This window comes from Cololabis saira, chromosome 21 (assembly GCF_033807715.1).
Source record: "Cololabis saira isolate AMF1-May2022 chromosome 21, fColSai1.1, whole genome shotgun sequence".
NCBI lineage: Eukaryota > Metazoa > Chordata > Actinopteri > Beloniformes > Belonidae > Cololabis > Cololabis saira.
The window spans coordinates 21,945,073-21,967,164 of NC_084607.1; the positions used below are offsets into that span (position 1 = coordinate 21,945,073).

Below are 22,092 nucleotides of genomic sequence, written 5' to 3' on the forward strand. Positions count from 1 at the left end.
ACCAAAATTTCTACTTAAGTAAGGTAACAAAGTATTTGTACTTTGTTACTTGACACGTCTGGATGAGATATGGGGAAACGTAACCTTCACTCTAACAGACCTCTCCATCCCTCTCGTACGCAGCAGGTACCACGTGGAGTACAGACAGCGCCACCAGGACCAGTAGCTGGCTGGTTCTGAGGAACCTCACTCCACAGGTAACACTTCTCCCTCGGCTGCTTCTCGCTGCCCTCCATTATCAGCGTCACCAGAGGATTAGCTGGATATCTGCTCAGCAGGGATGCTCATGGTCTAACTCATGTCGTGGGCGTGTGTTTTCCAGATTGATGGTTCAACTCTGCGTACACTGTGCATGCAGCACGGCCCCCTCATCACATTCCACCTAAACCTGACACAGGGAAATGCAGTGGTGCGCTACAGCTCCAAGGACGAAGCTGCCAAGGCCCAGAAGTCCCTGCATATGTATGTGTACTAAGTTTAAGAGCTACGTTCAGTTACCAGCTAATGCTGCTCAAAGACTGATCGTTTGTGTTTTTCTTCCCATCTCTGGTCAGGTGCGTGCTCGGAAACACCACCATCCTCGCAGAGTTTGCCGGGGAAGAGGAAGTGAATCGCTTCTTTGCACAGGGCCAGTCGCTCGGCGGAACAACCAGCTGGCAGGCCACGTCAGGCACCAATCAGAACCGGATGGGCGGAGCCGGGTCCGGAGCCTCCCATCCCATCGGCCACTCTCCCCACTGGAACAACAACAGCAACGGCGCCAGCAGCGGCAGTAGCAGCAGCCTCGGAGCGTGTGGAACAAAGACGGGAGGAGAGCTGCTCTGGGGCGGCGTCCAGCAGTATTCCAGCCTGTGGGGGCCCCCGAGTGGAGAGGAGGGACGGGTCATGGGGAGCCCCACGCCAATCAATACACTGCTTCCTGGTGACCTGCTGAGTGGAGAGTCCATGTAGGAAAAACAAACACAAACAGGAGCAAAAAAAATAAACCTTGCAAATCAGTGTGGAGATAATCAGAGTGTGAAGTTGACAAAGAGAGACGAGAAGAGGACAAGTCCACGTGTTTGCTGCTTGCCCTTGTCAGAACCCTCTGCTCCTTTTGTGTCTAAAGGCATTTTAGTTGCAGTTTTATTGTGAATCTCAGTAAGACGTTTTGGTTATAGTGTTCAGCTTTTGCCTCTGAAGACACAGGAAAAAGTGTTTCATCCATCAAAGAAAGAGGAATACTTACAGAACTGAACTTGGAGAAGTCGCCGTGTGGAAAGTACTCTAGTGAAACTGACACAGTGACGGAGCTGCCATCTTTGAACTTAGCGTAATCCCTCACTGCCCTTTGAGGCAATCATACTGCACCTCAGATATCCATGAAAAAGACATCATTCCCAAAGTTTAAAAAAAACAAAAACAAAAAAACCCTTCAATCAGAGTGGTTGTTGAACTTTCAGCTGGTCCAGACTCAACGTTTGTTTCTCTCAGCACTAATATTAGCCTTAAACTGTTTCCTGCCCAGCTATCCTCACACACTCTGTACTTGGTGAAGAAGTACACAGAGACTTGCACACCCTTCTTTCTGAGCCAGTGAAACCTGAGTGGAAAGTACATGCTGCTGCGGCTTACCATAAGCAACCACAGCCACAACTTTAGTGCATTATTGGAAGCAGATTGAGTTCCCCCCACGACGCTCAAAGGGAATGATGCAACTCTGTTCGCCTTGTTCAAGCCATTTATTTTTGTAGTGCTTTTTTTTTTTTTTTTTTGGAATAATTATTATTTTTCTTCTTGAACCATTGAAAAAACAAAGCTAAGATATGATTTTATTCAGATGTGTCTGTCAATCTCACCTAGCGGACGGGAGTTTGGGGTCACGCGTGTACAGTTAAAGATGTAATGGACGACTAAGAGAACCACTGCTATTACCATGAAACTGTAAAGACAAACACTTCAGTGCACCTCAGCTCATCTGCAGGCGTGAGCCGCAGACGTTCTCACTGACATCATGGAAAAAACCTCATATATTGTCCCCTCGGCTTTCCCACCACCGTACGCCCACTCCACCTGCAAACACACCAACTCAAGCGACGTGCAATATAAGCAACAGACTCTATCGTCCAGACACCCTACCACAGAAAGCAGACTGTAAGGAATGACTGAACTGCAAAAACGCAATCTACCCTGCAGCCCCACCACAGATAAAAAGGAAAAAAAAAGAAAAAACTGCCACTACTACCCTTCATCTCCCCTTAGAGTGTGTGAACTCAGGAGAGTAGCAAGCTGGTCTTCAACCATCTTCTGTCCAGTATACAAGGACGTACATACTTAAGCACTTCTTTAACCAGCCGCCTCTCCGCACTTATGCTAGAGACTGACTTCGGGGAGGGTGAAGGGAAAGTTTATGTGTGTGTGTGCGTGTGTGTGTGTGTGTGCGAGCGTGTATTTGTGAACATAGTGTGTATGTGTGCGCGCTTGGAGCGATGGCGACAAACCAAAATAAGTGGAGCCTGTTTTCCTTATCACCAAGAAGGCCCGATCACTTTGTGTTTTTTTTTTTTTTTGTTTTTTTGTTCTTCTTTGTCCACATTTATGTTTGTTGAAAAATCTGAAGCAAAGATTTGTGAATAGGTGGTTTATCATAGCACTTAGCAAGAGCGCCGCTGCTCGTAAAACCCTCAATGCCAACGAATAGAAGAAAGGAGAAGCAACACTGGCAACAAAAAGAAACAAACAAACTGCAACGCAAAGACAAAAAGCAATCTGCTTAGTGGCTTCTCTCTATCTGATTTTGTTTTTTTTTAACTTAACATGGATGTGAAAATGTTTTTTATGGAATACTTCTTCCCTGAAGTCAGTGGGACCAGAGGAAGTTATGGTAGCAAAGTGAAGGGAAATACAAAAAAAACTTTAAAAAAAAAAACAAAAAAAAAGAACTAACTCAGCTGATGATGGGTGTGGCAGGGAAAGACCCCAACGCACTTATCCTCACCCTCTTGTATCAAAGTAAATATCACTGTTACATTTGAAATCTCTTGGTGTTTGGAAATGCTCATCATGTTCATATTCTACTGGGTCCAGCAGGGAGGATTGCCATCTCGTCTTTGTTTTCTTCCTCTACTTTTTTCTCCCCCCTTTGTGTTTTGGAGGCCCTGCCAACCTGTGTGATAGTGTGGCCACTGAGTGCCTGCCTGCTGCAGAGTGCAGTGCTGCAGCAGCCTTCACCTCTCCCACCTCACCACTATCTCGCTCGCCTGCCTCCCTGTGGATCCCTACAGTCTGGAATCCCTCCTCTTCCTCCTCCGCCTGGACCTCGAGGCCAAGAGCAGCTCTTTTAGGACTGGCCCTACCTGTATTAAATTTTACTACTGCTACACCAGAGTCTGTCATCACCAGCCTCCACTTCCACTCTCTGTCTCTCTCTCTCTCCTGCAAGGATCACTTTAGTCAGAGATGGAGGCATTTGTTGTTCTGTTATTTTTTTTTTTTTCTTCCTCCCTAGTTTGTTATGAAATTACCAGTGTGCATTTTTTATTTTGTTGTAATAACTTTTGCTGATGTTGTTGCTGTTCTCACTGATGATATAGTCAATGATTGTTTGTGATAATGATTTTCATGGCTTTTAAATATTGGTCTTCATGCAGTGTTCAGCTTCTCTCCTGCCCCTCCTGTTGTCTCCGAGGCACAACCGGTGTGCAGTTTTCCGAGGTACGTCCCAGCGGGGCCACACCAAACACCGCAGATGTCAGTGTGCCCTGCCGTGGGAGGAGTCGCAACAAATTGTAAATTCTTTGAAACAACGAGCCGACTTCCTCCGTCCATCGCGGGGCGTCGACACCACCACGTGTCGCCCGTCCTTTAGTGTGGACGGGCCTCGCTCACACTGGTGCTTTATCTCTGGGAGCACTCAGTTACGCTTAGAAACCACCTCAACTGACAACAGCCTTCCATTTCTATGCAAAGACAAGGAGGTGTCCATCCGCAGCCATCCCCTACATCCACAGTCTCCACTTATCTTGCAACTTCTACTACCAGGCAGCTTGTCCTCAAAACCTCACCTGGATGAAATGTGGGGGACACTGAAAGAGCCTCTCGTTTCACGTGGACAGAGCTGTCAGATGACACTAAATTACCTGCTGGAGGCTACTACTTGTTGGCACTTGGTCTGGTGCCAACGGATTTGCTGATTTGTCTTCTTCCAATGTCTGTCATCCTGAATGATCTTGGATAGTTGGGTTGGTTGTACTGCTGCAGGGGTGCACCCCACACGCTTCGGAGGCAGGAGGCTGAAGGGCAGGACGGATGAGATGGTGCTGGTCTGTCACCAACAGAAGACTGGAAATGTCCGTGGATTTACCAGGCTGCAGTAAGGGGGGGTGGGTTATGGGAGGGGTCCCTGTATGTGTCTGTGCACTGCTAATGGGTCATGTCGGGTACATCTCTTTTGTTTAAAAACCAAAAAAAAAAGAAAAAAAAATCCTTTATCATCAAAGTTTTCATAAAAACTATAAACTACAAAAAAAAAAGGAATTGTTTCAAATAGTTTCTACACGATCCGAGGCCGAGATGCCGGTGTTCTGTTTCGCAGGGACCCAGCACGTCAGCAGAAACAGGGACACACCTCAAGTTCGGTACCAAGTCTTAAATCGTAGGGGACTTGCCCTCTTCCAGAGTCGCCCGAGACTCTCGTCATTCAACAAAACAATCACTTTTGCCTGTGCTGTTTGTGAGATTGTTCCTGCATTTACTCCACACTGGACTTGAATCAAGGAGTTGGTGTCGAAGTGGGGGGAGTGGGCCGGAGGTCGAGTCTCAGACGTGGATTTCTTGGCGCAGCACCAGCACTGAGAGCCCCACCCTCTCCCACACCCTCATTTGCACTCTTATCTACCTATAAAGTGTTGGAAATCGGACGCTCTCCCGCTTTGTTTTGGATGCGTTTGCTTTTTTTTAAAGTGGACTTGAAAGCAACTGGAGCAACTCGAGGAAAATCTGCTTCTCAATCATGGATCAGACAAGGGTCAAGGCAGGGACCCCATCAAGAGCTGAATTAGCAAATCTCTTTAAAAACAAAGACCTGGGTTGAATATGCACATGCTAGCTCATACACAGTATATACAGCCTAGAGTACAGACAAGGTGTATGTGTATATATAGCTAGATCTCTTTGTTTTACACTCTCTCTCTCATCCTAAGTCCTTCCCGCCTGACCCGACTTCAGCCCTTAAGCTTCCTACGTGGTTTCCACGTCCGCAGACCCACCGGGACTATTCATAGTACCATCGTGTTCCCGTGGAAGCCTAACATCCATGGGCTCGTAGTCGGCGTGTAGTACGTCGTGGAGGTGTGGATAAAGAGCACTTATCCTGCATCAAAACAAGCGCTCACAATGTTCTTGGAACAGGAGATTGACCCAGATGCACGTGTAGTTGGCGGTGGGCCCCACGGGGCCCCCTGGTGGACCCGGTGGGCCCGGTGCAGCGGTCCAGATCCACATCCCACTGGCCTCGGACACGGGCGGACGTGGGAACCACAAATTGACTTTCACCCTGTGTATCCAATATTATATTTCCCTGAAAAAGATCATAAACATATCAAAGTAATACAAAATAATAACAAATACTTGAATCAAAAGAAGCGCCAATAATGTAATGTGAACACTTTTTGTAGTGTTATTTTTTTTTTGTCTCATTCATACACTTCAGAGATTTGTTTTTTGATAGCATCGGTTCAGAATAAAATTTGAAAAATGTTTAAACAAAGATCGATATAAAGGCAAATTTACATCTGTCGTATTTGAGTGTTTGCACAAGGCTGCTTGTACTGTATGAATGAATGTTTGCCGCGTGAGGTGAAAACGCGTACGAGAGCTCGTGATTTCTGCGGGAAATGTTCCGCCTCGTGTTTCTTTTCGGTTCAGTATACTTTTGTTGTTGATGTTTTCTCTTTTTTTTTTTTTTTTTTTTTTTCTTTGCTTGTCAAAATGATATTCTAATGTTGTAACTAGCCTCTAGCGTTGCACTGAGTGTCGGCCTCACCCCTCATCCAGCTATAAGAACAACATGATACAAGTACCGAGGGGAGACGGGGACAGTTCATGTGTAAATGTTTACTCAAGGACTAAAATAAGTGTGTTTTTAAAATGTAATGTTTATCTACCTTAGTGGCTTTCATTGTGGAATAATCCAAGAAAGTATGGATCATAATTGAGTATTGCACCATTTTTCAGACTATAAACCTTAAAGACAAAAAAAAAATCACATATGTATAAAAATGCAGCAGAAAAAAAAAGTATTTTGCAGACCTGTGGCCATAGATTGGGTTAGAGGGACTTCAGCTCTCCCAAGTATGAGCAAAAGGAGAGTGAAGGACGAGACATCAGACCGAGCCTTGGTTTCTAGGGCTCACCTCAGAGGTGCCTACCTTTTTTTTTTTTTTTTCTCCTTTTGCTGTTTTCATTTGTGTTCATTTCACTCATGTCATTTTTTTTTTCTGCAGGCCACTGACAGTTTACATGTTTTTTTTTTCCTTTTTTGTGTTTTTTCAATTTTTACTGGAGTTCAGAAAACAGCAAAACAAAGGAATAATTAAATCATGGGAATGTGGGAAAATAATTTTAAAAAATGCTTCCATTTAAAAAAGAAAAAGAAAAAGTGCAACGCAACACTTCAGAGGATGAAGATTTATTGTGCTACTTTCAGAACTCTGGGACTGAACAGTGTTGTCTTGTTCTGTTTAACCTTCTTCGTTCTGTTATTGTTGATTTTATGGACTATCTGAAGCCTGTTTGTGTTATGTCGATAATATATATTTTTTTTCCTTTGTAGTAAAAGAAAAGAAAAAAAAAAGACATAATTGCTCACTATCTTGCACACACACGAAAAAGTGGATCTTGTCTCAGGAAGGCCAGGGTTCCAGAGTACCAACTCCACGCCATTTTAATGTACATTTTTATGATAAGATAAAAAAGGTAATAAAAAAAAAAAGATGACTTAAAAGACACACTTTTAAGCACTGAAAAGTTATGGATTTCAGAAGAAAATACCTTTTGTTTCTAAATCCGTAGCAGTTAAGTAATAACCAAATAATGGACTTTAAATGAAAATGGAGTGCTTTATATATAAATCTATATATTGAAATTGCTTTACATTTAAAAACAAAAGTGGTCAATGAGTTTGTTTAAAAAAAAAAGAAAGAAAAAAAGACGGTTGTTAACATGCAAATGCTGTATGTTTGAATCTTTGTTGTGTTTTCTTAATGAGGTCCCGTCCTGACTGAATCAGGAACATTGTGCATTACTCTTTCTTTCTATCTCCTCCCGCTGTGGGTATCATCTAAGAAAAATCAGACTTTTTCGGAACATTTTTCATACGTTGAAAGGATGTTTGTAAACCGTGAGCTGGTTGTAAGGATCATGAAACTATGCACAAGTGTTGGGTGGGATGGAAGATGGGGATTTTATGGCCTACTTCTTCTAAGTGGCTAAACTATTGCAGGGGTTTCGGGGATTCAGTGGGTTTTTAATAATTTTAGTTACCTTTTTTTTTCTTTTCAAAGGGGGTGAAGTGACGAGGTGGAGAGGTGTTACATGTCAAGCCCTCCACCTCCAACTTCGTCCCCTCATGATTCAGATTGACCTAGCGCGACATCGCCATGCTGTGTATTCCTGAAACCAATGAGCGTCTCACTCTTTAGCACTGTGGGATTCTAGCCTGTCACCCTCAAGGGTTTTACTTTCTTTCCTCAGTTGTTAAGGTTTTATGGAGGGTGGGAAAGGGGTGTGGGATTAGGGCTGCTTTTTTTTTTTTTTTTGATATATTCAGTAAAAATGTCTGTACTGAAAGTTATTGAGAAGTCAGTGGCTTGTAATGTTTTTATTTTTTTCTCTCTGTATATCTCTTTTTCCTCATAGAATGTGATTGTTAAATGACATGCACCGAAACAAATGTTTTCATGAACTATGGAGCTTCTTTCAAATATTAATAAAATAGCATTTTTTTTCTTGGCTGTTAAACTGTCCCTTTGGTTATTTATCACATTTGTCTCTGCACCATCACGTCTCCAGGGTGAGATCCTCCTCGTCTGCTGGACGCAGCACGTCCGTCTCTGCAGCTGCTGTGTTTTTCTTCCTCGTCTAATTTTTTTTACAGCTGATGTCGTTTCCTTTGATTGTGATCTCAGATGTGTCGTCAAGCTCTGAGGGCGAGCTGTCTGGGACAGGCGTAGTAGTTGTCTTGCAGTTGCCGGATGTTTGGGTTGGCGTACACGGGGAAGTTGGCTTCCTCCAGCTGTGAGGGGGCCTCGTGGTTATTTCGGGGGCTTCCAGGACTCTGCTGCTGCTTCCTGCTCATTTCCTCATAGATAGGACTATGAAGTTGTGGTGTGGGGCGGTGCCTCGTCTTCAGCTAAAACAACATAACATCTTCACTTTATGCTCGGTGTGGAAAATCACATTAGATATATTTTATTTTTAATCTCCACTTTTATTTCAAAAAAGAAAAACAGTAGGAAACTAAGACACCCGTACTTCACCTAGTAGCCAGGAATCTAACACACATTTCCAATTAACTGTCACCATTAAACTGACTGAATTTGAGGCAAAAGCTAAACCTGTGGAGGAGGTTGAATCTGAATTTTTAGCTGTTTCTTAATTGCGTTTTCTTTTTCAAGCTCAATTAACCCAGAATGTTCTTTCCTGAAGGGCATTGCTTAATCACACTTCCAGTGGAATTATAACTACGAAGTAATTATTATTAGTAAATGTGCCACTTGTGCAGGGATCTACTCGTAAAAATATCTGCTGCTGTTTCTGAGTACTTGCTTGTAATAAAATGATAAAAACAAGCATTAAATTGGAGAGGCTGGACTGAAGAGCATTTTGATGAATTTGCTTCTCAATGAAATTAAATTTAATGGAACAGTTAATGTAATTATTGTCTGAATGTAAATTGGTCGTTGACGTGAAAGTAAGGACACAACCAAGGGGTTACATCCAGCTTACTAAACGGATACAATCCAGGAAGTGCTGAAAAAAAACAGAAATAAACACATTTACAACCTGGAACAATAAACTGTTTTGTTGTTTCATAACTAGATTTTACACCCATGGCAGATGTATGGAGGGTGAAAGATTATAAAATGAAATAAAGCCCCATAAGTAGCTACACATACTGTAATTATATACGTGCTTAGTGATTTGAAATGATTTTGACATTTGAGCTGTAAATGAAAAGCTAAGACAGCATTATGACTTTTATTTTGAAAATATGGCTTGTTGTTTATTATATTAACAGATGGCCATGACCTGCGCTGATTTGGTCTCAAACAATGCGGGTTTTAAAGCCACAGAAAGCTTGCAGCCTTCGGCTGGAGGTTGATCAGCTGATCAGCTGGAAGCAGCAACCGGGTCGTCCTGCTGAGCGACCTTCACCTTGGACCATTTCAGGACCTTTCCAGGTCGACTAACCGACCCAACCTGGGAACATAATGTTTGCCATTAGCAGCCTGGTGACCAACTAACCAGTTGCTTAGCCAAAAGGGGAGTAGCCTAAGCAGTCACCACAGCCGAGCTCGGCTAGTCCTCGTTTTAGCTCCATGATTACTCCTTTTGGATGTCGCTTCAATTGCGGCATCTAAAATAAAGATTAAAAGGCAAGTGGTTGCCAAGCTAAAAAGGCTAACTTAGCCAGGACCTCAGACTAGAGGAAACCTGTTGGTGACATCAACGAAGGATTGCCCAGTACTTTCTGAACGAATTATGGAGACAAAACACTGTTGAAGCTGAGGCAGCAGAATTGTACGATGAATAACACAAGCACTTAACATGGCAAAATATTCCACAATGAGGATATTTATGACTGTGTTGTCACAGATGTGCAGCAGTCTGGTGAAATCCCACTCAGTCCCTTTTCCTTTTAGGCAGTTTGTGTTGGTCTGGTATGTTTTACTTTGTCGCACTGAAGAATATCATAGATTAGCACTGTTTTTCTTTCTTTTCCCATACTGCACTACTTTTATGTTCATTCCAATGTATATACTGTTTCGTAATTATATATTTTTTACTTTTTTACCCCTCCCCTGCATGTGTGTGTTAAGTTTGAACAAAGTGAGTTTCCCCATTGAGGGAGAAATAAAGGATAATCTAATCTAATTATGTGAGTGATACAAGAACATCCCTGCAGGAATTACCTCCTACTTTGAACATTTGTGCACTTATGCAGATGTCTGTCATGGCTCTGTTACAGCTAAAACTATAATAATTCAGGTTTCTATGAGTCACTCCTGCAGCTGGTTTAGTCACTTATTATTAAAGCAACACCAAACGTCAACTCTGCCTTCTCTCATCAATATATACAATCTTAGAAATACTCACACATTTATCCAAGGCCATCAAGATGAGTGTAATAAGCAGAAGTCCTGCGGCAGCAGAGATGATCAAAAGCAGATGTTGGTAACTGGCAGAGCGCTGGCATGGCCTCCCTGCACCACAAACACACCAGTTCAGTCTGAGCTGAAGTGCTCGCTGTAAACTGCATGAAACCGCGAGAGCTACACACCTGCTGGTTCAACCTCCAGGAAAACTATGTGTGCACTGCGGAGGATGTGATCAGCGCCGTCCTGCTCTCTGTAGCTCAGCTCCCACATGTAACACCCACCGTCACTCCGCTGTAAGCCAGAAATGCTCACGTTGACAGTCAGGGAGCCCAGTCCTCCGGAGAGCTGAAGACGAGGCCTGCGCTCCGGGTCGACCCTGACCTCCCCGCCCTCAGACACGGACAGCAGGGTGGTCTGGCTGTGAGCGCTGCGGTGGTACAGGTGGAGGCCGGTCAGGGGGCCCCGGGCCTGCACAGGGGCCCAGCAGAGATCCAGGGACTCACCTTCTGTCAGATGCTTTAAGATCAACTCTGCTTGGGCTGCAGGGGAGAAGAAAGACACTCACAGTCTTCTGATGACCTTTATATTTACATATTTTATATTTATACATTTTATTTTATTAAGTAAAACCTGCAAACATCATGTTTGGATGGCAGGAACGTTAAACACAGTCTCCAGATTTAAATACAAGACTGTTAGCAGTTAATGCCGGCACACTCAGAGTGGAGAAGAAACACCAACACAAGACAACTTGAAACATTTCATTCAGTGTTACCGTACAGTGAGTAAAGTGTTAATCGTTCTTACCTCTGAAGAGCTGAATGAAGAGAACATAAGCCAGACGTGTCTTCATGGCCTTCTCACTTCTTTATGCACCGGGAAACACCAACCCTAAGTCATAGTGCAGCCTTCCTCTGCTCTTTCTTCTCTGCTGAGACTTTGTGTAACGCTGCTTTATTTATTGTTCTTCACCTCTGAGCAGGAAGAGAGCATCAAAGCGAGAGCAGCCGTTAAAGTACAGTTCTGAGTCTAACACGCGACACCGTCTGGTTGATGCTGAAATGATATCTGTCATGTTTAGTCACAGAGCTGCTATTAGCTTGATGACGCTAATTGGTTTGACAAAAAAAGAAAAATAAAGCCACAAAGCCTTACAGTTTTTTTCTTCTTTCTTGTATACATACATGTACATATATACATATACATATATATATATATATATATATATATATATATATATATATATATATATATATATATATATATATATATATATATATATATATATATATTAGGGTAGATGGACATATTTCAAGGTTATGCAAAGACAAAGAAAACATCCATAAAAACTAACAAATTGATTAGTATTTAAATAAGGAATTTTGAAAAGAGAAGAATCCAAAGTCAAACATTATTTTCCATAACATATCAATACCCAATACTTAAATGACATATTCAACACAGTCAGATGAAAATGATTATTTCTGTTGTAACCCCATTTTGGTTGCAAGTACATCAAATTCTTGAGACTGTGTTTTCAACAGAAATAACTTTTGGCTTTAGTTTGTTTTACTTGATGGATATAGAGGAACTGGAATGGAGGAATAAAGACAAATATTTATTGAGAATATTACTGGAGGCTTGTAAGAAATCAATAACAAAGAAATGGCTGAAGAGGGAGACACCTAGTGTCGATGAATGGATTGATATTGTGTACAGCATCTATGTAATGGAAAGAATTACTTTTAATTTAAGAACACAAAAAGAGGCATTTAATGATAATTGGCAAAAGTGGATTACATATGTCTCTACCACAAGACCGGACTTCAGGTAATTTCAAACTGGATTATCGGAATATTTTTATACGTACATACTTTTTTCCTTTTTCTGGAGGTGTTTACCAGTCCCCTTATGTACGCTTTTGCTTTCCCCTTGATATTTGTTCGGATTTATAGGTCTTCATGTTGATTGTTTGATTTTTTGTTTATTTACAAAACCAATAAAAAGTAAATGACAAAAAAAGAAAATGATTATTTAAGTGCATGAAAGCTGTATTTCAGGTTGTGAACTGCACTGGTTGATTGCTGGATATCCTGCCTTAAAACCTAATTAAGACCTATTATTTCACAATTACAAAACAGCGGTGACGTGGGAGTGGAAGGTTTGTTCACATTGATAGCACTTGTTAAGTCTCTTTTCTTTTCCTTTTTGCATCGTTTCCCTTGTCTAAAGTGATTCTTGCAAGTATCCACACATATTCGTCAGTGTGTGATTAGCAGATAATTGGACTCAGGTGAGTTCTGCTACTCTGCTGGGCTTTAAAAGGCGGCACTGGGCCCCTCAGATCACTGCCTAGTGGGTCATTCAACAAACACTTGCAGTCTCAACCCAATTGTCTGTACCGATGTGTCACTTGCGACACATGGCGCCTCTGTGGTTTTGGAGCAACCTGCTTTTTGGATTCTTTTTGTCCGCACTCTGTCAGGACTCTTCTGACGCTCCACAGCTGCACCATGACGAGGATGTTTCTCCCCAGATGCCGCTGCCGCGGGGCCACGGCTCCCCTCACAGTGTGGCCCAGCGGCAGCAGCAGCAGGAGAGGGAGCTGGTGAACACCGTCAGAGTGAACTGCCACCCAGACTCTGTGGAAATCATCGTGAGTGCTGATCTGTTTGCAGTCGGAGCTCCAGTCGCCAGCCATGAGTTGCAGCTTGGAGTTGAGCCCAATGACCTCTGTAGAGCTGTACCTTTGTCAGAAGATGAGTATCACATCCACGTTGCCATGGACGACTGCGGCTCCAAACACTGGGTAACTTCAATTTTTTTTTTTTTCCTTCCAGACACGTGCTGCTTAACTGCTGTGTTTTATTTATTTTTCTAATGTCCTGTCCACAGATGACAGAAGATGCTCTGGTCTACACAAACCTCCTCATGTACACACCTACTCCCTCTCCCAATGGAATAATTCGCATGGACGAGGCCGTAATTCCAGTCGAGTGTCATTATGAAAGGTTTGCTGCTACAATGCTTCAATATGTTAACTTCCAAGTTGCTTTGTTTTACAAGGTGTGTTTCTCTCTTAGGAAGTACAGTCTGTCCAGTTCCTCACTGACACCAACCTGGATCCCATTCACAGCTACTCAAACTGCCGTGGAAACCCTCAACTTCAACTTGATGCTCATGACAAGTGAGTTTGAGACTTTTGTGCCCCCCCTTTTTTTCTCTCTCTTTTCTACAAACATGTTCCGTCTAATCCGTAGATGACTGGCTGTATGAAAGGGGAGCCAATGTGTTTTATCTCGGTGAACCGATCAACATTGAGGCATCCGTCAGAATTGGCCATCACATGGGGCTCAGGGTGTTCCTGAGCAGCTGTGTGGCCACACTTACCCCGGATATACACTCTGATCCCAAATACATCTTTATTGAAAATGGGTAAGTGTTTGGACAGGGATTTTCCACTCCCTATCAAAAATAGTGGGGCAGAGAGTGGAACCTACTCCTTTAGGAGCCTTGTTTGGGGTATTGCCCTCTTTCCAAATCGGAGAGGGATGTTTTGGCTTTTGTTACATTATTGGCTAGGAGGTTGATAGTGATAAATTGGAAGAGTCGCTCCCCCCCCTCCTATACTCACTGGATAAGGGATATTTTGTATAATCTTAAACTGGAGAAGATCAGATTCTCCCTTAATGGCTCTTTCGACAAATTTTGGAGGGCCTGGGGTCCATTCTTCACCTTTGTACGAAGTCTGGATCCTACTCTAGTGGCGCATAGGTGAGGTCTGGTGGAATAGTGGCTTTATAAACTTGTGCTAGGGGTGGGGCGCAGCGGCGCGGGTCACGGTAAATCTTATATGCAATACTTCTGGACTCATGGTTTATGTTTGTTTGTTTGCTTTTCTATTTGTTTTTACTTTTTTTTTTTTTTTTTTTAATTTGGCTTACAGTATGTCTTTTTTTTTTTTGTTCTGTTTTTTATTTTTGGGGTGAAAAAGTAAACGCAGTCTTTTCTTTTATAAGGTTTCTATTTACTGGGTTGTACTGGAAGTTTGCATGTAACTACCTCTGTGAAAATCCAATAAACGTTAAAAAAAAAAAAAAAATGGGTAAGTAAACATCATGCTAGTCTGACCTCTTGCATTAAGTATGACCTAAAAGGTCTCTATGCATGTGTGCACTCCACACTTCTTAGACCAGATCATGTCAAACCAGCATAATGCACTCAAAACTTGCAGTTGCTTAACGTAGGCTAGAATGACTTTTTTTAAACTAAACACCGTTTCCCTTCTAAGGTGCTTGGTGGACTCTCAGCTTCCAGGATCAAAGGCCCACTTCCTGCCCAGAACACATGATGACAAGCTGCAGATGGTCATTGACTCCTTTAAATTCCACAACGATGACAGAGGAGAGGTGAGTGTAGTCCTGTATCTTTTTTAGCGTGACTATAGAAACATGTCTCACTTTCCTTCACCCTTGCAGCTGTACATCACATGCCACTTGAGTGCTGTGCCAGTGACTGACGCCGAAGCAACAGACAAGGCCTGCACCTTCATGAATAGAAGGTAATGTCTGGGATTACAAGCTTGTAACTGAGTCACGTGACCTGTAAACCTGAGGGAAACCCTTTTCAGGTGGCGCTCGGCTGATGGTAACGACTACCTGTGTGGCTACTGCAAAAGCCAAAATGAGGTTGGCCAGGTCTTCAGCAAGTCCAGCCTCACTGGCCCATATGGCCCTCGTTCCTTCGGAGACTCTGAACCCATGTGGAGAAGTGCAGTGAAGACCAACCAGGGTAACTATCAGTCCAGCTGGGGTCTCCGTTGAAACTACTGGGCATGAGTTTAATGCTATTGTCTGGTTCTTGGTAGTATGGGACCATGAAGCCAGAGTGGGCCCACTGACTGTCTTGCCAGCAAGGAAAAGTGGACCAGTACCTGATGAAGAGATTCCTCTGATTCTGGGAAAAATCTACAAACCAGCACTGTATGGCAGTCACTGGAGAAGTGGAACATCCAAGTTCGGTGAGTGACTCATTAATGTGAGTCCGTCTTGCACTTTAAAGAACCGTACTTGACAATAACATGTCTTTCAGCTCTGGAGAAGGGACTGATCACTGACAATGACTCCACATCTGACCTGGAAGAAGGTAAGTGGTGCTGCAAAGTCAAATGGAGACTCCAGTTTGGAGAGTTCTTGAGTTTTACTTTTTAACTGCAGATGACGATGATGCATCTGACCTGATCCCTGACTCTGGCTCGACATCTCTGGCAAGCAACACAACAGTGGCCCCCAGTGTCATCAGCACCACCCTCCAGCCTGACGTGGCCACTCATCTGACAAATTCAACTGCTGCTGAATCTGACTTTTCAGACAAAACTGACCCAAAGAGAAAATGAAGAGCTTGTAACATTAAGACTTTCCTGTATTGAAAATAAAGAACTTGTAACGTTAAGACTTGCCTGTATCGTTAATAAATGGGACTATTTAGGGGGTAAAAGGTTACTTGAAGCCAAACTGACCAATGACTTGACCAATAGAATCGGAATCATGTTTATTGGCCAGGTCAAACAAGACGGGGAATTTGACTCGGTTATTTTTGCTCACTGTACAGTAAAACAAATGACGTATACATTTTAAACGGTGGGGTTTTTCCTGAAGTCACCTTCGGTCTTGAGTGGGTTAAAGCTCAATATGAATGCAGTTGCAGTCAGAATGAGGACCACTGAGCAACTTAACCCAGAAGATTGCATTCCCAGGTCTTAGGTGTCCCCTTTAGGGGGTGGGGTCCTGCTAATTCAGGAAAGTTTTAGAAACCCTTAACAGCCCCACAGTTTCCCCCTCCGTTCAGGTTGAGTCTGTCATCGTCAAAGCCCACATCAATAACAAAACTTTGAGAAGTTCATGTTGTCTGTCCTTAAAGCAGCGGTTCATTAGGCAGTGGACCTGCACCTATAGACAGGGGAGAGGTACTGACGCCCTCAACAGTTTCACCCACTTCACTCAAGCATCTGGAATGCCCTAAAGTGCAGATTTTATTTTTAGTTCAGCTTTTAATACACTTCAACCTCAAAGCTGAGGCAGATGAGTGTTAAGCCTTTTTTGATTAAATTGTATTTTTCATTTTTAACCAATAGAAGTCAGCTGGTAATCAACACCCTCTTGAGATCAAATCAATAAGCACAGTTGCCCCACAGGGTGTCAGTTCTGTCCTTTTCACACTTTCCACAAATGAATGCACTAACAGGTACCCCGGGAACCTTTTTACATTTTCTGGTGACACCCCCATTCTTAGTCTCCTGCACAAAGACTCAAGCCTTTCAGCTTACTTTTCTGAGATTTTGTAAAAAGGTGTGATTGTCATTTAATTTTGAACCTCAAAAACTAAAGAGATGGTCTTAGTTCCTAGATCAATAGGGGATCACAGTCCTGTTGTCATACATGACATGAGTTAATCTAGACAACTTTTAGTTGGGATGTCCACGTGGAAAGTCTGTGTGCCCGTCTGCTGCAAAGACTGAACTCTTTGTGCAGATTGAGGCTGTATGGCGTGGACAAAAGCACCATGTATTTATTTTACCAGGCAGTACTGGAGAGCTTGGTCCGATATGGGATGTCAGCCTGGTTTGGGAAGCTCACTGTCAGGCTGAAAACCAAACTGGCCCGTTTGGGGCTTACGGCCATGAAGGTGATGGGGAAAAGAGACCATTCCTTGCAGTTCATCTATGAACAGTTTTCAGGCAGGCCAGAGGACGGTAGCTGAGTCTTCCCTCATCCTTTACTCAGAATATGAGCTCCTGCCCTCTGGGAGACGACACAAGGTTCCCAAGTGCAAATGAAATCCTGAACAAGGCTGATTGAGGCCAAAGCACGTGCAATAATTTTATTCATTTATTTGTTCTTTATATTTTGTTTAGCATGTTTCAATTAGTGTATGTGTGTTTGTAATTGTCGCTGGAATGGTGTCCGGTGATGTTTTGTTTTGTCACTATAGCTATCAAGGCTGCGGTTCAGCTGTTGAATCCAAGACAAATTTCTCCAAGTGGGACAATAAAGTCCATTGATTTGAAAAAACAACCCGGTCTGTATATTTCCATTTACCGTATTTTCTGGACTATAAGCCGCTACTTTTTTCATAGGTTTCGAACCGTGCAGCTTATACAAAGGTGCGGCTATTCTGTGGATTTTTCTTCCACCGCTCGGGGCGCTCTAACCGGAATAAGAATCAACACTAACAGAAAATAAATGCAAAGAAGAATACGCTACTTCTTCTTTAGCAGATAGAAGTAGGTAGAAGCAGATTTCAAACAGATAAATAGATAGATAAATACGGGTTATTTTCTCTTGGTTCTGTCCGGTTTTAAAGAGCAAAGACACCGTGCCGTGTTAAAAGACACTGTTAGGAAAGAATCTATTTAGGTACAAACATGTACATCATTTACAGTTCAAAATCCTTCTGTAGTAAATATCTAATCTAACAACATAAATATCTGCGGCTTGCATATCTTTTTTTTTTAATAGAGTGGATGCGGCTTGTGTGCAGGTGCGGCTTGTATATCTTTTTTTTATTATTTTTTTTTAAATAGAGCGGATGCGGCTTATATGCAGGTGCAGCTTATAGTCCAGAAAATACGGTACGTAACATTTGTCACCTCCACCCCCTTCTCACCCTCGTCACCCCCTGCCTTGATTATTGTAATCCACTTCTTTTTGGTTCCCCCGACAAATCTCTCCATAAACTCCAACTGGTCCAGAACTCAGCAGCCCGCACCGCCACCAGAACCCCCTCTTTTCACCATATTACCCCGATTCTGCAGCAGCAGAAGCTCCATTTGGCTCCCAGTTAAATTCAGAATCACCTTCAAAATCCTCCTCCGTACCTTCATTCGTCTGATCTAATCTGCATTGACACCCCCTCCTGCTCTCTCGGGTCCTCCACCACCTCTCCACCCGTCTCAGCTCCACAGGGAGCAGAGCGCTCAGTCTCTAATTCCCAGCCCTGGAGCTCACTCCCACCTGACATCTGAAATAGTGACTCTTAACCCAGAACGCCAGTTCAAATCCAGACTCAAAACACACGTTTCAAACTGCATCCAAATTACAATCTCGTCTTTATATTACTTTTTACTGTGCTCTTTGTCTGTTTTTATTTATTTTATTATGTTCTCATTTAGCGGTAAAGTGTTCTTGAGTAGCCTACCTTGAAAGGCACTGTTAATTAAATTGTATTATTATTATTAAAAGGTAAATGGGGGCGAAGTCAGAAAAACTAACCTAAAAGAACAAAAACAGTAGAAATAGAAAATATCAAATTGGACTGAGTCTTCTTCTTCTTCTTCTTTTGATTTTATTGGCGGTTGGCAAACAGCTTTCGGGTGCATTACCGCCACCCACTGATCTGGAATATGGACTAGGTATCTAAACGATCTCTAATGAATTGGACTGAGTGAAAACCCCATTGTTATTTCAATACTGCCTAACGAGTAATTGTTTCCAGCTGTGCTCTGCAGGTGAAGTGATTGCTCTGAACTGGGAAGTTTTCAAGGCATTGGGAGGATTATCTGCTTGTGTTCAAACCTGCTTTGACATCTTCCTCTTAAGTATTCCTCTGCTGAGTGCATGGAGTAAGAGGATCTGTGCTGTAAAGTCTCCCGTTCTGAGTCAAGATGTTTGCAGGTCGTTCAGCCTCTCTGACAGTCCTGGCGCTCCTTGCTCTTGGAATCACGGATGCCATGAGGACTTTGAAAGAGGGTCCGATGATCGATGCTGAAGGAAGGGAGTATAAAGTAGTTCTTCTGCCAGAAAGCCAACCCCAGCTGAGCCACAGACCCACTGTCCGCGTGGAGTGCACCGAGAGGTCCATGATCGTCTTCATTCAGGCAGACCTCTTCAGAAACGGCCGTCTCGTGTCCCCAGGAGACCTGTTTCTAGGAGATGCCCAGTATTCAAAAGCCGAGCGGTGCCAAGCTGTTCTGAGTGGGGAGCACGAATATGTGATTGAAGCTGGTTTGCAAGACTGTGGCTCCAACTTAAGTGTGAGATGTTGCTGCTTGTGGGTGTCTTGAGGGGAACTTGTGCTCTGAAATGACAACTGAAACTTTCTGTCTTTTTACTTCTAGATATCTGGTGATGATGTGATTTACTCAAACAAGTTGATATTCAGGCCAACCTTCAGTCACCATGCTATTACGAGGATGACGCATGCAGTAGTCCCCGTTTCCTGTCACTATAAAAGGTCAATCTCACTTGTGTACTAGGGCTGTTCGATTAATCGATTTTAAATCGTAATCGCGATTATGTAATTAGAACGATGTTAAAATCGTAAAATCGATTTTTCAAAAATTTTTTTTTTTACCTTGTCTGCACACATATTAATGATTGATACCATATTAATGATTGATGGAAATACCTCTCAATTGCGACAAGTGCCCCATGGGAGAGGCTCTTTAGTGTAGGAGGGGGCGTTGGAACATGCCACCGGGTAGACCGGCTCGTGTTCCTTGCAAAAAACTTGCAAATGTAATGACTGACATTACACACCTCTACCTCCTTCATGGGTTGCATTATTATTTACTTACTGTATGTTTGCAAGTGCTGATTTGCTGTTTTTTTTTGTTTTTTTTTTCAGAGATAAAACTTTATATTTTATTATATTTTTTAAAACTTTTTCAACTTATTTTACAGAGTTTTGCACTTTATTCATTCATTTTTGGTTTAATAAGAGCAAAGTTTGCACTTAAAGCCCAATGGGGCAAATGTTCAATAAAAAAACAGCATATTTGAAATCATTTCTTTGCCTTTTGTCAATTCACAAAATAATCGTAATCGGATTTTGAGAGAAAATTTTTTTATTTTTTAATGAATTCCATGAAATGTGTTTTATTTATGGATTTATTTGGGCTGTGACAGGACACACACTGTAAGCAGTAACGCTCAGCACCAAGCCATAACCTTCTCCAAATCAGCAAAGTTTTCCACCGGGAACTCTCCTTTCTCTCTGAAGCTGATGGGTGGTAGGTGTGGACTTGACTGCTGGCTCCACTTGATGCATGCTTGCCTGCGGTGATCTTTATTTAATTTTTTTCCCCCTCTTTCTAACATTAAGGTGACTGGTCAACTGAGCTGTTCTTTAACAGCTTCCGTCTTGGGGACCTCCTGCGCCTCGAGGCATCGTACACCGGCCCTGATCCAAGATGGCTTTTCATGGACAGCTGCGTTGCCACCCTGACACCTGACATGACATCAGTGCCCAGATACTACTTTATTGAAAACAATGGGTGAGAGCAGTGAAGCGAGCAGCATCGCTCTTGCACTTGAAACTGTCCAGAGGAGCCGGAGGTGACTTCTCTTTTCTCAGGTGCTTCACTGACTCGAGAGGAGGAGGGTCGAACGCTCTGTTCAGGCCAAGACTGAGAACTGAGTCACTTCAGCTGCAGCTTGATGCCTTCCTCTTTCACAATGATTTAAGAAACACAGTAAGTCATCTGAATATGTTGTAACTACGAGGAACACAAAAAGGTTGCTTCATGGCTTCTCTTTTTGAAGGTATTTGTAACTTGCCAACTGAAAGCTGCACCCCAAACGTGGCAGAGCAGCCCTTCTAACAAGGCCTGCAACTACGTACAGTCCAGGTAATTTTAACTGTCTTGTAGTTGAATTAATCAAGTGGACCACATGATTATTTTGAACAGCTTTATTTTTAATGTTACTTCAGATATACTCATCTCTTTAATTTGTTGCTGATAAATGTACATCACAAATCTAAGTCAGAAGCTTTTATCTGCATTTGTGTGCTGTTATGGAAACTCTCCACATGGTGGTGTTTGTTTTAGCTGGAGGAGTGTGGACGGCTATGATGCTGCGTGTCAGTGTTGTGATGACGTGTGTCCTAGAAGTCCACCTACAGGTAGATTTGATTTGGATTCAAGTGCAAAGATGAGATTAGTTAGTGGTACTCTTAACTTTTCTACTTTTGCCAATTTTTCAGATGAAGTTCTTTGTGACACTGTGACTATTGGCCCGATGGTGATTCTCCCCAGCGACTAAGCTGAGGATAAATGTGCAGATGACAAACGCTCAGCGCCTAATGTAGAATACTGAAAGTGGTAGTTGCTGAAGAGGTTACTGGTGTCCTTTAATAAAATTTTGAGAAACCCGAGGCTGAATGATGTGACTGTTTCATCACTTCCCATCGCCTGATCTCCAGGAGAAAAGACATCCAAACATTACAATGAGCCAAGTTTTAGTCTCCACCATTTTTAATATCATATATTGCCCAATTCTTGTGTACTGACCACACTTCTCTCAGATATGGTTCCCACTATCCTTCAAGCTTTGTTCTTTATAAAATTCTGCTATAACTGTAAGTTTGGGTTAAACAACATGAATCACTACTATACTCATCCAATCAGCAAGTCATTCTGCATCGAGGTGCTTTATGTATGTTCTGACCCTTTTGCATGTGTTTAAATCTAGCAAAATCTGAATCAACTCTACTTATTCTTGGTAACTTAGTCTGTTTTCAGTCCAGTTATTCACCTAGCTGGAAAGAACATGTTAAGAGGTTTAGCAGGTTTTCCCAACACACACTTGACATACTATAAAATCTAAGGTGATTATACACTGTATATTAGTGTTGATGGAGCAGAAGAAACACAAACTCACAATTTATGATCAACATATTCTTTATTTTGATTTTAGGACTACCACAACTAAAATCCTGTAGAGCATTTTGAGGA

General features: G+C 42.6%; 4 protein-coding genes across 11 annotated transcripts in view; 3 read left to right on the plus strand and 1 right to left on the minus strand.

Annotated features, from left to right (window-relative positions):
• tnrc6c1 (trinucleotide repeat containing adaptor 6C1) overlaps nt 1–4,355 on the plus strand; it is a 46,223-nt gene extending 41,868 nt beyond the window's left edge. For 6 of the 8 annotated variants that reach the window (XM_061712402.1, XM_061712405.1, XM_061712407.1 and 3 more), the window contains 3 exons: nt 124–197; nt 323–462; nt 555–4,355. In XM_061712402.1, the coding sequence (XP_061568386.1) occupies nt 124–197; nt 323–462; nt 555–951 (611 nt within the window). In that variant the 3' untranslated portion in view covers nt 952–4,355. The remainder of the gene's footprint in view (nt 1–123; nt 198–322; nt 463–554) is intronic. The other 2 variants (XM_061712404.1, XM_061712406.1) reach the window with 1 other exon arrangement.
• A 3,488-nt stretch (nt 4,356–7,843) lies between these two features.
• Nucleotides 7,844–11,299, minus strand: LOC133422422 (uncharacterized). The gene is made up of 4 exons (XM_061712410.1): nt 11,166–11,299; nt 10,541–10,897; nt 10,357–10,463; nt 7,844–8,389 (listed from the first exon to the last, which is right to left on the minus strand). Exons 1-4 carry the CDS (start codon nt 11,209–11,211, stop codon nt 8,174–8,176), a joined length of 726 nt encoding a protein of 241 aa, XP_061568394.1. The 5' UTR covers nt 11,212–11,299; the 3' UTR covers nt 7,844–8,173.
• Nucleotides 11,300–12,780: 1,481 nt separating this feature from the next.
• On the plus strand, nt 12,781–15,753 carry LOC133421550 (zona pellucida sperm-binding protein 3-like). The gene is made up of 10 exons (XM_061711204.1): nt 12,781–13,167; nt 13,254–13,369; nt 13,442–13,545; nt 13,619–13,793; nt 14,650–14,767; nt 14,837–14,919; nt 14,989–15,149; nt 15,226–15,378; nt 15,450–15,503; nt 15,575–15,753. Exons 1-10 carry the CDS (start codon nt 12,781–12,783, stop codon nt 15,751–15,753), a joined length of 1,530 nt encoding a protein of 509 aa, XP_061567188.1.
• A 3,267-nt stretch (nt 15,754–19,020) lies between these two features.
• On the plus strand, nt 19,021–21,448 carry LOC133421551 (zona pellucida sperm-binding protein 3-like). Its single transcript, XM_061711205.1, has 8 exons — nt 19,021–19,389; nt 19,474–19,589; nt 20,264–20,367; nt 20,460–20,631; nt 20,712–20,829; nt 20,900–20,985; nt 21,187–21,260; nt 21,342–21,448. Exons 1-8 carry the CDS (start codon nt 19,021–19,023, stop codon nt 21,398–21,400), a joined length of 1,098 nt encoding a protein of 365 aa, XP_061567189.1. The 3' UTR covers nt 21,401–21,448.
• Nucleotides 21,449–22,092: the final 644 nt, after the last annotated feature.

Coding starts and splice junctions, on each gene's coding strand:
- LOC133422422 (XM_061712410.1), bottom strand. CDS start 11,211: ATGAAGACACGTCTGGCTTATGTTCTCTTCATTCAGCTCTTCAGAG. Junction 10,464..10,540: donor CCTGGAGGTTGAACCAGCAG/GTGTGTAGCTCT, acceptor TTTGTGGTGCAG/GGAGGCCATGCCAGCGCTCT. Junction 8,390..10,356: donor TGATGGCCTTGGATAAATGT/GTGAGTATTTCT, acceptor ATGTTGTTTTAG/CTGAAGACGAGGCACCGCCC.
- LOC133421550 (XM_061711204.1), top strand. CDS start 12,781: ATGGCGCCTCTGTGGTTTTGGAGCAACCTGCTTTTTGGATTCTTTTTG. Junction 13,370..13,441: donor GTCGAGTGTCATTATGAAAG/GTTTGCTGCTAC, acceptor TTTCTCTCTTAG/GAAGTACAGTCTGTCCAGTT. Junction 14,768..14,836: donor ACAACGATGACAGAGGAGAG/GTGAGTGTAGTC, acceptor TCACCCTTGCAG/CTGTACATCACATGCCACTT.
- LOC133421551 (XM_061711205.1), top strand. CDS start 19,021: ATGTTTGCAGGTCGTTCAGCCTCTCTGACAGTCCTGGCGCTCCTTGCT. Junction 19,390..19,473: donor ACTGTGGCTCCAACTTAAGT/GTGAGATGTTGC, acceptor TTTTACTTCTAG/ATATCTGGTGATGATGTGAT. Junction 20,368..20,459: donor CTCTCTGAAGCTGATGGGTG/GTAGGTGTGGAC, acceptor TCTAACATTAAG/GTGACTGGTCAACTGAGCTG.